We start from the raw sequence: 14,782 nt of genomic DNA on the forward strand, positions 1-14,782 counted from the left end.
TCAAGATGCACACCAGTATTGTTTTTTTGTAAGGTGTGTTTGTAAAAACTACTTTAATGTCCTAATATAACTAAGGCCAATTAATCTAAACCCTGTCTTGGAAACTGTCCTATTGTCTGCCCCCTTGTTTTCTTACTGTCTCTCTTGCTCCAGTTGTTCTTCCATTGATTCAATCTTGGCCTCCAGGGCGGCGACACTGAGGCGATGTTTTCCTTTCACAGCCCCCTCCAGCTCAGTGAGCCGAGCCTTCAGCTCCTTATTCTGCCTCTCGAAGGTCTCGCGTGCGGCCTCGCTCTTCTGAGCCAGGGTCCTCTCTCCAGACAACTGGACGGTGAGCGTCTCAACCTAAAAGAAGGACAGATGTCACATGCACTACCTCCGTCTCTGTGTGTCTGTAGGAGACAGTGTAACGTGTGTTTATGGGCACCTGTAAGATGCTCTTCCTCTGCCTCTCAGCCACTAGTTCTGCATTACTCTGTTCCTCCTCTAGGTCTTCCTCAAGCTGAGCGATTCTGGCCTCCAGACGTCGTTTCTCTTCTAACAGCGCGGATCTACATGGGAAACAACATTATGATGGGTGACATCAAATCGGACTTAAAAATAATTTACAGTGCATAAAAACAGGTCACAAAACAATAATATTAGCCTCCTTTATTTAATACATCTTTGTAAACAAATAGGGTACATTTTCATTTAATCTTTTCTGTTAAAATGCAAAGTAGCTCCACATGAGAACTGATCCTCAGACATATACTGACTTTCCATTCGCAGTGTTGATGATTTCATCGGCTATTTCATCTCTCTCCTGCTGGGCTTGTCTGCGTTGCCTCTCAGATACAGCCAGATCCTGATAAAAGACAGAGGATAAGAGCAAATAGGACCAAATCTCTGTCACTAAGCCTTCTGAGATGTCTTCTCACACAAACCTCTGTTAACTGTACTAGTTCAGCCTCCAGGATCTGCAGACGTTTCTCACTATCCTTTGACTGGGCGACAATCTCGTCTCGAGCCAACTTGGTCTCATCCAGATCACGAATAAGTTCCTTCACCTGAGTCTGATGGATGGGATGATAATAGAGAAGAAATTGCTTTAGGAGATTTTCTTGGTTTTCTGGCTCATAAAATGGTCATGTAGTAATTTTAAAGTATAGTGTAGTATAAAAATAGTTTGTTCAGGGCCCTACGCAACTTGCGTACTTTTGCAAACTACAGTTTGGTTTACTGTTTGTTTAGATCCATCAGGACTAGTATCAGTTGGTACAAAGCATTGTTTTTTTTAAAGCAAAGTCTCTTGCAAAATGCACATTATAAAAGCTGACCAATCAGGTCATGCCTTAGGTTCGGTTTGCTTTTAAAAATGGACCAAAAGAGAATCAAATGAACCAAGCGAACCGAACTACAAGTGTAAACATGACCTTTATCTTAGTGGGTTTATGCCCCACGTTATGCGCAGACTGATAGTTTCTAGTCTGGTGATCCTCCAGCCAACTTTGCATGCTTCTTTTAACTTAACATTTAACCCCTTCAGACCCTGCATCCACTGGAATGGACATTACATGCGTTGTGGTTCAACCAATAAAAATGCTGATCAACAAATCAAAATAAGGCACACTAATAAAACACATGAGAAATCCGGTCTGAATGGGTTGAAAAGTTACAAAGTGTTAAACTAATAAACTAATACCCCCCAAAAATAGTTAAAGAGAACTGTTCTACATCTTATTATTGTATATATAACAATAAAAATATGCCAAAAAAGCATTTTATGCGTTGCGGTGGGTCCCAAAATGCATAAAAAAAATAAAATAAAAATAAAAATATATATATATATATATATATATTTTTTTTTTTTGATGATGAAGTTGTGGAGCACAACTTTTCTGTAAAATAATTTCTATCAATTTACTTATTACTTACAAATGATGTGGGTACATGACTCTTTTAAATTCTGGCATGCCCAAATCCGCAAAAATTCGAATAATACGGCAGAGCATAAGTAGACCAACCTGAAGACGTTTCATCTGCCTAATTGCCTCCTCTCGACCCCGATTGGCTGCTTCCACCTGGGACTCCGCCTCCTGCAGTTCGGTCTCCAGCTGTTTCTTGACCGTCAGAGCCTGAGCTCTCTGAGTTTTCTCTTCCTCAAGCATTGCTTCAAGTTCTCGTACCTGCATGAGACCACCAAAGAAAATTAAGTTTAGAAACATGTAAATTTTGAGATCATCAAATACAATGTATTCTTCCATTCTACCTGTTTGTTGAGCGCTCTCCTCTTTTCTTCTCCTTTCTCCTCCTTGGTGCTGATCTCCCTCTCAAACTGAGCTCTAAGGGCCTGCAGGGTGACCTCCAGTCTCAGACGAGCGTTCTCAGCTTCTGTCAGCTCATCCTCCAGCTCCTGTGTCTGTTCTTTTAGAGATTGGGCTTCTGTCTCCAAAGCTCGTCGAGAACGCTCCAGCTCATGGACCTAAAGAGGTTTGTTCATAAAATACAATGAAGCTACAGCAATAACTAATGTTTTATATCAATATAATAGCAAGTAACTTATTAAATATTACACAGATTACTACATATTAACTTATAAGCTCATTGGGTAAGAAAAAAAGCTGTACATTTTTGCCCACGTCATCCTGGGCATTAACCAGCTGTTCCATCTCAATTCGAAGCTGCTTATTGGTTCTCTCCAGCTCGTCTCTCTGCTCTGTGGCTTCTTGCAGCGCCCTAGAGAGAGACAGAAAGCGTGTTTCTTTCTCTCGACTCTCTGCTTCAGCCCGGTCTCGTTCCTCCAGCAGTCGAGCACTTACTGCCTTCTCTTCTGCCAGACACTGAGGGGGAAATAATCAAAGACAAAGAGTGGTGAATTTCAGTGGATACTGATCAATAGGGTCTATTCATCATTCATTCCTCCATCCATTCATCTATTTATTTATTTATGCATTCATCTATTCCTCTATCAATTTATTCATTCATCTATTCCTCCATCTATTCATTCATCAATTTAGCCATTCATTCATAAATCTATTCAACCATCAATTTAGCAATCCATTCATTCATTTATTAAAGCAACACTATGTAGTTTTTTTTTACCTTTAAACAATGTCTCTAAAATTATTTCAGTGATAGAACAACTTTTAACTGGACAAATTGTACTGTTGTTGCAACCTGAGCAGCCTCCTAGCTGCTACAAGCACACTCTGAAAGTGGCGGTGGAGGGTAGAGCACACAACCCCGCCCCTCCCTCTGCCTGCAGAAGAGTGTCTGATATCAGGCACTGTTGCACTTTTCAACCACATGGGGGAGCTGTAAGTCATTTTTACATGGAAACTACATAGTGTTGCTTTAATTCATTCATCTATTTATTTATTCATCCATCCATCTATTCATCATTCATTCATCTATTGATCCATATATTTATCTCTTCCTTTATTTATTTATTCATTCATTCATTCATCTATTCCTCTATCAATTTAGCCATTAATTCATATATCTATTTATCCATCCATCAATTTAGCAATCCATTTATTCATTTATTCATCTATGTATCCATCCATCTATTCATCATTAATTTATATATATTTATTTATTTACTCACTCATCTAGCTATTCATCCTTCATTCATTCCTGCATCCATCCATCCATTCATCAATTTATCCATTCATTCATAAATTCATCCATCAATTTACCAATCCTTTCATTCATCTATTTATTTATTCATCCATCTATCCATCTATTTATCATTTATTCATACATACATTCATTTATATATTCATTCATCTATTTATCCATCCATTCAGTCAGTCAGTCAGTCGTCCATCTATTGAGCCATATTTATATCATTATCTATCTATCTATCTATCGATCTATCTATCTATCTATCTATCTATCTATCTATCTATCTATCTATCTATCTATCTATCTATCTATCTATCTATCTATCTATCTATCTATCTATCTATCTATCCATCATATTTATCCATCTATTAATCTATTGATTTATTCATCCATTCATCTATTCCTCTATTCATCTATTTCTCTATTCATCCATCAATTTAGCAATCCATCCATTCATTTATTCATCTATTTATTTATCCATCCATCATCCATCTATTCATCATTCATCCATATATTCATTTATCTATTCCTTCATTTATCTTTTCATAATTCATTCATCCATCCATCCATCTATCCATTCATCCATCTATTTATTTATTTATTCATGCATTCATCTATTCCTCTATTAATATAAACATTCATCTATTCCTCTATCTATTCCTCTATCTGTATCTCTATCTATCTATCTATCTATCTATCTATCGATTTATTAATCTATTCCTCTTTTCATCCATCAATTTAGCAATCCATTCATTCATTTATTCATCTATTTATTTATCCATCCATCAGTCTATATATACACATCTATTCATCATTCAATTTAGCCATTTATTAATCTATCCATTTATTTAGCCATTCATTAATTAATTAATTTGTCTATCTATTCATTCATTCATCCATCCATTCCTTCATTCATCCATCCATCCATCTATTTATCTATTCATTCATTAATTTACATATTTATCCATCTATTAATTTATTCATTCATTCATTCATGCATTCATCTATCAATTTAACCATTTATCAATCTATCTATTTATTTAACCATTTATTAATTAATTTCTATTCATTAATTCATTCATCTATTCCTTCGTCTATTTATTCAATCATCTATTTATCCATTCATTAATCTATTCATCCATTCATCCATCAATTTAGCCATTTATTCATCTATCCATCTATTTATTATTTAAGTTGTCTATCTATTCAATCATTAATTTATTCCTTCATCTATTTATCCATTCATTCAGTAATTTGCATATTCATTGATCTATTAATCTATTGATTCATTCATTCATTCATTCATCTATTCATCCATCAATTTAGCCATTCATTTATCTATCCATCCAACTATGCATCATTCATTCTCTCACTCATCCATCCATTCAATCTATCATTCATTCATCCATCGCCCATTTATTTATTCATTCATTCGTCTGCTTTTTTGTTCTTAACAATTAAGTGTTTGTACAATTAAGCTGACCGCACCTTAGGATTGCACCCAATTTGGTTGTACTGTAGTGTGTACAATGATGGTTCTTTTCTATTCTTCTATTCTGTTCTATTTCTGTGTCCCACCTGATCAAACTTCTTCTGTCTCTTCTCCAGAGCAGTGCAGTTCTGCCTCTCTCTCTGCAGAGCGATGGTCATGTCCTCGATCTCTTCTCTCAGACGTTCTTTCTGTCGCTCCACACGTTCTCTCTCCTCCTCTTTGGTTCTCTCTCTCTGTGTGGAGTTCTCCAGCTCTCTCTGCATCTTCCTCCTGGTCTCCTCTCCGACCTCCACTGCTGTATTCACCTCCTCCAACTGCCTCTTTAGATCAGCCAGCTGCACAGACACAAATTAGACACCATAACACAAGACTTGAATCAATTTGAGCACTGTATTGCAATAATATAGTAAAGGTGTTTGACAGCTCTGCATTAGAACCAATTTGGGGAACTTGATTACGAGAGTTCATCACAAGTAAAATAATTCACCTTTTAACAAATTCGACACGCTGTTGCTTTCAAGTTTAAATCAAGTTTTAAAATGTTATATTTATTGTTTAACAACCACCAGTAACTTTATGTCCAGTGTGTGTGTGTTTGTACCTGCAGTGTATAGCTCTGGATCTGACGTGTGAGCTCTCTAGTCTTCTCCTCCTCCTCTTCTACTCTTTCCATCAGTCCTGCTTTTTCCTCCTCTAGAGCGCGCACTCGCGAGCCCAATGCCATTTTTTGCCGCGTCTCCTCCTGCAGGAGTTCCTAAAGTGGGACAAAACATAAGTGTGCTGAGTAATTTAGAGACACACTAAATTAGATCAACATTCAGTGTAAGTGTACAATCTCTGGAGCTTTAGCTGCTGTACATTTATCCAAAATCATGAATCAGCGATGTGAATTAAGTAGCTCTTCAGTTTAGTCCCACCATACACATAGTTACCTGCACATCATGTAGTTGACTCTCCAGACTGCTGACTTCCTTAATTAGACGATGAGATTTGGTGTCAGATGAGGAGAGAGAACTGGACAGAGATTCAAGCTCCGCCTGAGAGAGAGAGAGAGAAATGAGACATTTGACAGCAAACAAAATAAACTCAGATATCAGATATATTGAAGTGCACAACCAGTTCAAAAGCGGTCCATTTCTTCTTTTTTATCCTTATTCATACCTGTAGTCTACTGATTCGCTCCTCTCTCTCTTCTCGCTCCCTCTCGGCCTGTGAGAGGCGTGCTGTCACTTCCTGTAACTGCCCCTCTGCTCTCTTTCTGCCCCTCTCACTCTCCATCTTCCCCCCCTGGAGGGTCTTTAGCTCAGCGCTGAGGTTCATGCGCTCCTCTTCCAAGACAGCCTTCGCTTTCTCCAGAGACTGGCGTGACTGTGGACACAGACACACAGCTGGGATAAGGCAGGGATACATAACCTTTAGTGTTAAAGTAGCTTGTACACACACTTCATTAGACACACAGGGAGAGAGAGAGAGAGACAGACTCACTCGTTTGGCATTGTCTAGCTGCTCCTGCAGGGAGTCAATAGAAGCGGTGTGTTTGATACGGAGCTCTGAAAGCTGGGCTTCATGACGTCGGGTCTCCTCCTCTAAACACCTCTGGAGCTCTCCTAATTCAGCCTCACGTCGAGATCTATACACATACAGTTAAACTGGGTGAGCAAAACTGTCTAAAATGCCTTTCATAGATAAAAACTGTGATAACTTAAAGGTGCAACTAGAGACAACATTTTTGGTCACATGACTTTTTAAGACCACCACTACAACTGTGCCAAATTTCATCATTTTCCTACTTACGGTTCATAGGGCTGCCATAGACTCCCATTGGGAAAGAAGAAGAAGAGGAAGAATAATAATACTGACAATTCCAATAGGTGCCTCAGCACCTTCTGTGCTTGGCCCCTAATAATCCTAAAGGATTATTAGGAACACCATACTAATACTGTGTTTGACCCCCTTTCACCTTCAGATCTGCCTTAATTCTATGTGGCAACAAGCTGCTGAAAGCATTATTTTTGAAATGTTGGCCCATTTTGATAGGATAGCATCTTGCGGTTAATGGAGATTTGTGGGATGCACATTCAGGGCACGAAGCTCCCGTTTCACCACATCCCAAAGATGCTCTACTGGGTTGAGATCTAGTGACTGTGGGGGCCATTTTAGTACAGTGAACTCATTGTCATGTTTAAGAAACCAATTTGAAATGATTCAAGCTTTGTGACACGGTGCATTATCCTGCTGGAAGTAGCCATCAGATGATGGGTACATGGTGTTCATAAAGGGATGGACATGGTCAGAAACAATGCTCAGGTAGGCTGTGGCATTTAAATGATGCCCAATTGGCATTGGGGCCTAAAGTGTGCCAAGAAAACATCCCCCACACCATTACACCCCACCACCAGCTTGCACAGTGGTAACAAGGCATGATGGATCCATGTTCTCAGTCTGTTTACGCAAAAATTCTGACTTTACAATCTGAATGTCTCAACAGAAATCGAGACTCATCAGACCAGACAACATTTTTCCAGTCTTCAACTGTCCAATTTTGGTGAGCTTGTGCAAATTGTAGCCTCTTTTTTTCTATTTTTTAGTGGAGATGAGTGGTACCCGGTGGGGTCTTCTGCTGTTGTAGCCCATCCGCCTCAAGGTTGTGCGTGTTGTGGCTTCACAAATGCTTTGCTGCATACCTCGGTTGTAACGAGTGGTTATTTCAGTCAAAGTTACTCTTCTATCACCTTGAATCAGTTGGCCCATTCTCCTCTGACCTCTAGCATCAACAAGGCATTTTCACCTACAGGACTGCCGCATACTGGATGTTTTTCCCTTTTCACACCATTCTTTGTATACCATAGAAATGGTTGTGTGTGAAAATCCTAGTAACTGAGCAGATTGTGAAATACTCGGACCGGCCGTCTGGCACCAACAACTATGCCACGCTCAAAATTACATTACAATGAGGCGTTTTTTTCTACATACACCATTGGTCCACGTACATGGAACTCTTTCCATGTTTCTACAGTAGCCCTAAGTGGACAAACAGCTCTATATAGCACATTTTGTTACTACATTGTCTAAGACGATGATGATGTGGTGGCTACCGTAGCTTTACTATGTGTCTCGCCCCTAGATCAAAGTCACACATTGCACCTTTAATGATTTAATATTGATTCTTGCAAGATCTGACATCACACACACCTGAGCTCTTGCTGAGCAGCTGTAGTGTCCAGCGTATCTTCTAGTTCGGTCCTCAGAGCTTCTAACTCCTCACCCAGATCTCTCCTCTGCTTCTCAGCTCTCTCCCTCATTCCTCGCTCGTTCTCCACCTCCTCCTTTAGCTCAGAGACCTGAGACAGGGCCTCCCGCAGAGCTCGCTGGGCCTCTGAACGTCGTCCTCCCTCCTCCTCAAGCCTGATGGACACAGAGAAGACACTACTTTGAATCTTGTCTTTCGGTAGTGTTTTTCTTTTTAAACAGACGTTTTAAATGCATTGTTGTGTACCGTGACTGTAGTGTGGTGATCTCTTTCTCTCTCTGACTCAAACTGTTTCTCAGCTCTGTGGAGAGTAGACTGAGGTCGGACATCTGCTCCTGGGTCTCCAATGCTTCTGCCTCCATTCGTCTCTTACATTTCTCCTGTTCCAGTCGAACCTGTTCCTCCCTCTTCAGACGCTCTGAGATATAGAGAGGAAGAGTGAATGTGTTTTATTTTTTATATTTTTCACCGTTTTGTTTTACATTAAAGTCAGAGAGAAACATAGGAGAATATTTTTATTATTAATTATTTTGATCATATATTTTTCTATCAGTGTTGCACCTTAATAGCTCTGTTAATAAAACATTATATTACGTCTATGTATTTTTAATGACATTTACCTTCTAAATCGGCAATGACAGCTTCCTGTTTGTTTTTCAGCTTGTTGAGACTCTTCACCTTCTCTTCTTCCTCTGTGAGTTGATCTGCCACTTCATTCAGTCTCTCTTCCAGCTGTTTCTTTTCCTGACGGAGCAAAATAGAGAAAATTTTTGAACCACCGCAAAATTGTCAGATTTATTCTGATGAAACTAGTCTCTTCTCATTAACTACCTTGTTTAATCGGTCTCGCTGCTCTCCCAGCGTCAAGGTCTCGCTCTCCAGACTCTTCACTTTGCTTTCCAGAGTGACCTTCTCCAGCTGGAGGCGTTGACGAGTCCCTTCTTCCTCCTCTAACTGCTCCTCAAGATCCTGAGAGCAGAAAACACAGAGATGTTGGCAGAAGATCTTCATATTGAACATCTGACACTAAAATCCATCCTCCTCACCTGCACATGCTGCTGCGTTCGCTTTTTCTCATTGGTCAGCTGGACATTCCTCTCTTCCTCCTCCTCCAATCGGCTCTCGAGTTCTGCTAACACATCTTCAAGCTCTTGTTTACGATTGGCCAACCGTGCTCTCATTTCTTCTGCTTCAGCGAATAACTCCGCCTCCGCCTGAAGCTGATCGGTGAGCACAGACTTCTCTTCCATCAGCTGTAAATGAGAAAGACATCGAATGAATATTTTCTGGATTTGTTTAAAATAATTGACAAATAAATTGATATATGCGATTTATTTGATTTGATTTAATTTTTGTTTCCTTTTCAAGTGAACTCAAGGCGTGAGCGCGTCTGAATGTGTATATCAAATTCAACCAATGGTGGGGAGTGACGTCACCGGTGGAGTGCCGTGGAAGCCAGGAAGTATAAAAAGGCGACCTTAAAACGCCCTTGCTATCTGAAATATTGCCGAAGATGGGGTAACAGGGATGCAGAAAGTATGGAAAGGGAGACGCAGCATCTCGTTCCCTTCTCAGGGAACAAGAGTTACATACGTAACCCGAAACGTTTGTTATAGTTTTGATAAAGTTTATCAGCCCTGGTTTGCTAATATACCAATATTGGTAAAAAAAAAAACCATGGAAAACTTCAGATAAAAGAGGAATAATTAATGCACCTGTTGGTTTTTTCTGTCTAGTTCACTAAAATCAAGCTCCAGTTTGCTGAGATTTTCTTTGGCTTTCAGAAGCTGTGCTTCTCGAGCTTGAATCTCCTCATCCTGACGGGTCACCTGCAATAGGGGTTTGACCTGGAGAAAAGTTCAAAAGTCAACAATTTAACATACAACACATATAGGTATGTAGTAAAACTAGTAGTATGCTAGTATTGGGAGATATTATCATGTCAAAATGTCTCAAAATCCCATCTGACACACACTGCCTGTAGTTTAGTAAGAATATATATGGGCAGTTTCCCAGACAGGGTTTAGATTAATCCAGGAATAGGGCTTAGTTATATAAGGACATTTAAGTCGTTTTTATAAACATACCTTATAAAAACCATTACTGGGGTGGATCTTGAGATAAAACAATGGTACTGATATATGTTAAGATATGTCTGTGCGAGATGTTTTTAAATGAAGGCAGCTCAAACATGCATTGTAGGATAAGCACTGTCCGGGAAACCATCCCATAAAGTTTTAGTTAAATAATCACTGCTGTCTGACCTCATGAATGCAGTTGTGTATTACCTTGGTAAAGAGTCTCCACCACTGCCAGTTTCTGAGCTTTAGGTAGGCTGCACAGTTTCTCTGCATCACACGAAGAGCGCTGAGCTGCTGCTGTTTCTTATGGAACGCTCTGCAGGAACACAAATCTGTTAATACATAGACACAGACACTAAACTACACCACACACAATCCCACGTGGGTGCACATATTTACTTCCTGCCGAGGTATCCACGGGCGGCGCTCTGGAAGCGGATGATGGTGTCTGTGATCTTCAGGTCTCGTTCTTCCTCTAGATGAGCAAGAACTCCGGCACGGAAGAACACTTTACTCTGTCCCACCCGGAAAAGATTCTTGTCCAGTTCCAAGGCACTGATCTGAAAACAGTAACATTGTTTTAAGGATGTGTGTTTGTCCTTGCAAAACTTGCCACCAAAATGGGTAGGTTGCCAAAACATTGCTATGCTGTACTTAGAGGTTACTAGTGGGTGATTTTCGCGAAATTAGGCTTGTGAGGTGTCATGAAACATTTCGATAATAAAAGTAAATGTTATCAAAATAAGAACAATACAGTTATAAATCTCTTCATGTACTATTTTGCACATGATTTCAAATGACATCATACAAACGGTTGTTTTTTCATTGCCGCAACGTGTCCATGACTGGATTCGGGTTCTTTGACATGGAAATAATAATAATAAAAAAATCTAAAAAATAAAAAGCTTCAGTGCATGTTATACTATAAACATTTGCAGTAAAGAAACATGTGGTATTTATGTATAAATGGAGAGACAATAATAAGGAATATAAATGTGTCCAATTTTCTCATCCTCCGCAACAATTTTCAATCATTGTTTTAGCCCTCAACGAACTAACATTTTCAAAAAAAAAAAAAATTGTTGGAAGGGACATAATTGACTGTGACACTCAAGAAGAAAGTTGAAATTTTGTTTGTCATAGTACCTAGACAACTTTTTAGTTTTCATTACCGAAACATGAGTGTGTAAATGCATATATTTAATGTAATATCATGTTGCGGTAATGATCATTTTTGATAATGATAATCTAAAAAAATTTAATAATTATATAGGAAATATTTTTTAAATCCTCTAAAATAATGGTTATAGTACGATCAGACCTTAATCTTATATGTGCAAAAAAATTGGCTTCAAGAGCTTTTTAAAAAATTCTGATGCTGGACACCAGGCACGTGCACACATAGACATCAAAGGGGGCTTGAGCACCTGCCCTTTTTATTCCTGGAGAGAAAGTGCCCTTTTTTTCTGGGGTGCTTTAAAAAAAAAAAAAAGATCTTTATTCATATAACAACTGATGTCTGTCTGTTTCTTGTGTTTTTTACTTGTTGCTTATTTAATTTAACATGAATTTATTCAGAAATCATTTAAATGAGATTTAAACTCTTATATAAAGAAAAATAGCGCTATTTGTGGCACACAAACGGTTAACAGACGAGTCCCGCCTCCAAAATTCAAATCGCTAATATGATTGGCTTTACCTTTCCTTAGTCCCGCCTCTCTAACCTACTTCGCGTTATGATTGGTCTGTCTACACTCGTGCTGCATCATTCGCGCTTCAAGCGCCAAAGCTCAGCCTGCCCTGAACGAGACGCGATCATGTGCATGATTATGCAGGCAGCTACCGGTAAGTGTGTGAGGAAGAAAGCATTCTTATATTAACAGTTTTATGCACAAAATATGGGACACGTTGTTACACATAACGATTCAGGGAAATTGTTTTCCATGGCAATCCCATATTAACTTGAAGAGTTGCAAACTTGTAACAGTGTAGTGTATGTAGTTTAAACAGACTGCTCATACAATAATAAAGTACAAACAATAATATAATTGCTAACTGCAGTAGTCAGCATTTTTGTTTGCGTTTTGTGTAATGTCTGTTAGTGCTGGAGTAGATTGGGAAGAAATCTGATGGTTAAGTATTTTACTTGCCCAGTCTGAATTTTCACCGACATCACAAAAAAGTAAAATATAAAATACAAATAAAATAGGCCTAATCTATATTTGCTGTTTCTGACATGTGTAACCCTAATAAATATGAAACCTAAGATTAAAGGTGCCATAGGATGTGTTGTCATAATATGTTAAATTGTTCTTACATAGAAGGTATGTTGCTTTATTAAGTGCAAAAATTATCCAGAAACGTTTTTACATGTCTATTTACAACCCTAGAATTTGTCATTTTAATTAAATGGTCTATTTTTGCCCTATTTGAAAGGGTCATGAATAATAATGTTGAGCTCTGCTCTGATTGCTCTGCTCTGAGGCTCATGCCAGAAGCTCACATTAGTAAACAGACCTTATATTTTGAGCCCTTATCAGACAAAAATACATTTTGAGTAACAACTAATCAGCTAAACGCTAGCATATGATATAGCATTTATTGGCACTCAGCAGTCACAACTTTGTTTTTAGCATTTTAACAAATTTGTAATTAATGTGTAATTTAATGTTTTCAAAACATGCACATTGTGTAATGGCTTCCTTTCCTGCTCTATAAACCTAGACTACTAAGGAGACCATGGTGTCTGTGTGAACAACTGATTATTTTGTAGACATCTTTTGAAAATTAAACAATTGCGTGAGTTTGAGGAAGATAAAATTAATTAACTTTTTTAATATGTTTTAAAAAGGAAGTCAGAATTGCGTTAATATATATTCTTTTTGTTTAAAAAAAAAGAAAAAAAATATACATAATTATGAGAAGTGCCCTTTATTTTCACTTGAGCCCCCTGGACACCTTTTAAGTCTGGATTTCGTGAGAATCACCCTAGTGCATTGCTATGCAGTCGCTAGGATGTTCTGGATGGTGTTTGCTAGGTGGTTGTTCACCAACATCCCCAAATTTTAGTGATATTTTTGTGTCTGGCTGATTTTTGATCTGTCAGTAAATTATATCTCTGATCATTTAGAAACACATTGAATAGTAAACTGATCAGATATCTGAATACAAGGCTACACACAGAACTGTTAAGTAAAGACATAAAAGTTGGCCAATAAACTGTCAAATTGATACTGAAACTTTGGTGCTGTAGTGTATCATATCCATTTATCAACATTATAAACCATCACTCATTAAAAAATTTAGGTCTAAGCAACTAACCATGAGCTCAGATGCGTGTTTTCCATCCATGAAAGTTCGGGGAATCGCATTTGGGGTCAAGATCTCATACCTGAGGGAGATTGAGCGAAACAAAGACGGATGGACAGACACAAACAAGTACTTTAATTTATGATATATATGTTTACAGTGTAAGTGATGTTTACTCCTTAAAGTGTACATAAATTCACAAACCTCTGTCTGAACTCCTGAAATGGGATTCGGTTCGGGAAGCCCTGCCTGCAGATCCTGATCCCCTCCAGCACTCCATTACACCTCAGCTGATCCAGGACCAGATGAGGACTCAACTTCCCTGCCTGTGACAATTCAAACACAATAACCATTATTTTGTCTGTTAAAGAAATTCAATTTAAATTTAAAGCTAACATAATTATGAGGAACATCACATTCCTCTGTCTTACCCGCTTCTCGTGGTTGGGGATGATGCAGCGCAGAAAGTTGGGGTTGGTGTTACGGAGGGTGGCCATTAGTTTCGTAAGGGACTCTTTGTAGAGTTGTCCCACTGTGCGAAACATGCCCTTCTTTGTTTTGAGCCCAGCTGCCCCGAAATTCACTGGCCCACTGCTTTCACCAGACGACACCTGATCCAGACCCACAATCCTCTCCACTGACCAGCACAAAACAGCAGTGTTTGAACTTCATAATCTGCAATTGCTTATTTGTTACCTGCACCTGAAATCGCATACTGTGATAGTACGTACTGTATAAGATGAAGTACCTACTTATCGACATGAAAAACAGTATGTGTGAGTGCAGTATGCATACATTCTGGACATACTACATCTGCCATGTTTCCATTGTCATGTGACCCATGTGTTTATTTACCTATGACATACTAGCAACAACTGCAAAAATGATTGGGATCATGGGATTGAATAGTGTCCATCCAATGCATACTAGTAAGAAATCTCGGCAGAAGCAGTAGACCATCTGTGTATTTCTCACATAGTGCCTACTGAGTTTTCGGACATACTAGCCATTTTGCATACTGTTTTTCTCATACTACATAGA

The 14,782-nt window shown here is 38.7% G+C and overlaps 1 protein-coding gene across 5 annotated transcripts in view; it reads right to left on the reverse strand.

The window, feature by feature from the left end:
- Positions 1-14,782, reverse strand: part of myh14 (myosin, heavy chain 14, non-muscle) — a 44,723-nt gene that overhangs the window by 9,171 nt on the left and 20,770 nt on the right. For 4 of the 5 annotated variants that reach the window (XM_055209704.2, XM_055209703.2, XM_055209702.2 and 1 more), the window contains 23 exons: positions 14,173-14,378; positions 13,946-14,067; positions 13,754-13,823; positions 10,832-10,992; positions 10,640-10,748; positions 10,067-10,198; positions 9,398-9,604; positions 9,183-9,320; positions 8,972-9,095; positions 8,598-8,769; positions 8,294-8,506; positions 6,587-6,731; positions 6,263-6,469; positions 6,034-6,138; positions 5,703-5,855; positions 5,188-5,436; positions 2,610-2,822; positions 2,252-2,464; positions 2,007-2,168; positions 927-1,055; positions 759-847; positions 428-551; positions 137-345 (listed from right to left, as the gene is read on the reverse strand). In XM_055209704.2, the coding sequence (XP_055065679.2) occupies positions 137-345; positions 428-551; positions 759-847; positions 927-1,055; positions 2,007-2,168; positions 2,252-2,464; positions 2,610-2,822; positions 5,188-5,436; positions 5,703-5,855; positions 6,034-6,138; positions 6,263-6,469; positions 6,587-6,731; positions 8,294-8,506; positions 8,598-8,769; positions 8,972-9,095; positions 9,183-9,320; positions 9,398-9,604; positions 10,067-10,198; positions 10,640-10,748; positions 10,832-10,992; positions 13,754-13,823; positions 13,946-14,067; positions 14,173-14,378 (3,652 nt within the window). Of the gene's footprint in view, positions 1-132; positions 346-427; positions 552-758; positions 848-926; positions 1,056-2,006; positions 2,169-2,251; positions 2,465-2,609; positions 2,823-5,187; positions 5,437-5,702; positions 5,856-6,033; positions 6,139-6,262; positions 6,470-6,586; positions 6,732-8,293; positions 8,507-8,597; positions 8,770-8,971; positions 9,096-9,182; positions 9,321-9,397; positions 9,605-10,066; positions 10,199-10,639; positions 10,749-10,831; positions 10,993-13,753; positions 13,824-13,945; positions 14,068-14,172; positions 14,379-14,782 lie in introns of those variants that run through there. The other variant, XM_073871936.1, reaches the window with a different exon arrangement.

The sequence above is a fragment of the Misgurnus anguillicaudatus genome, chromosome 10 (assembly GCF_027580225.2).
Source record: "Misgurnus anguillicaudatus chromosome 10, ASM2758022v2, whole genome shotgun sequence".
In the NCBI taxonomy this organism is placed as follows: domain Eukaryota; kingdom Metazoa; phylum Chordata; class Actinopteri; order Cypriniformes; family Cobitidae; genus Misgurnus; species Misgurnus anguillicaudatus.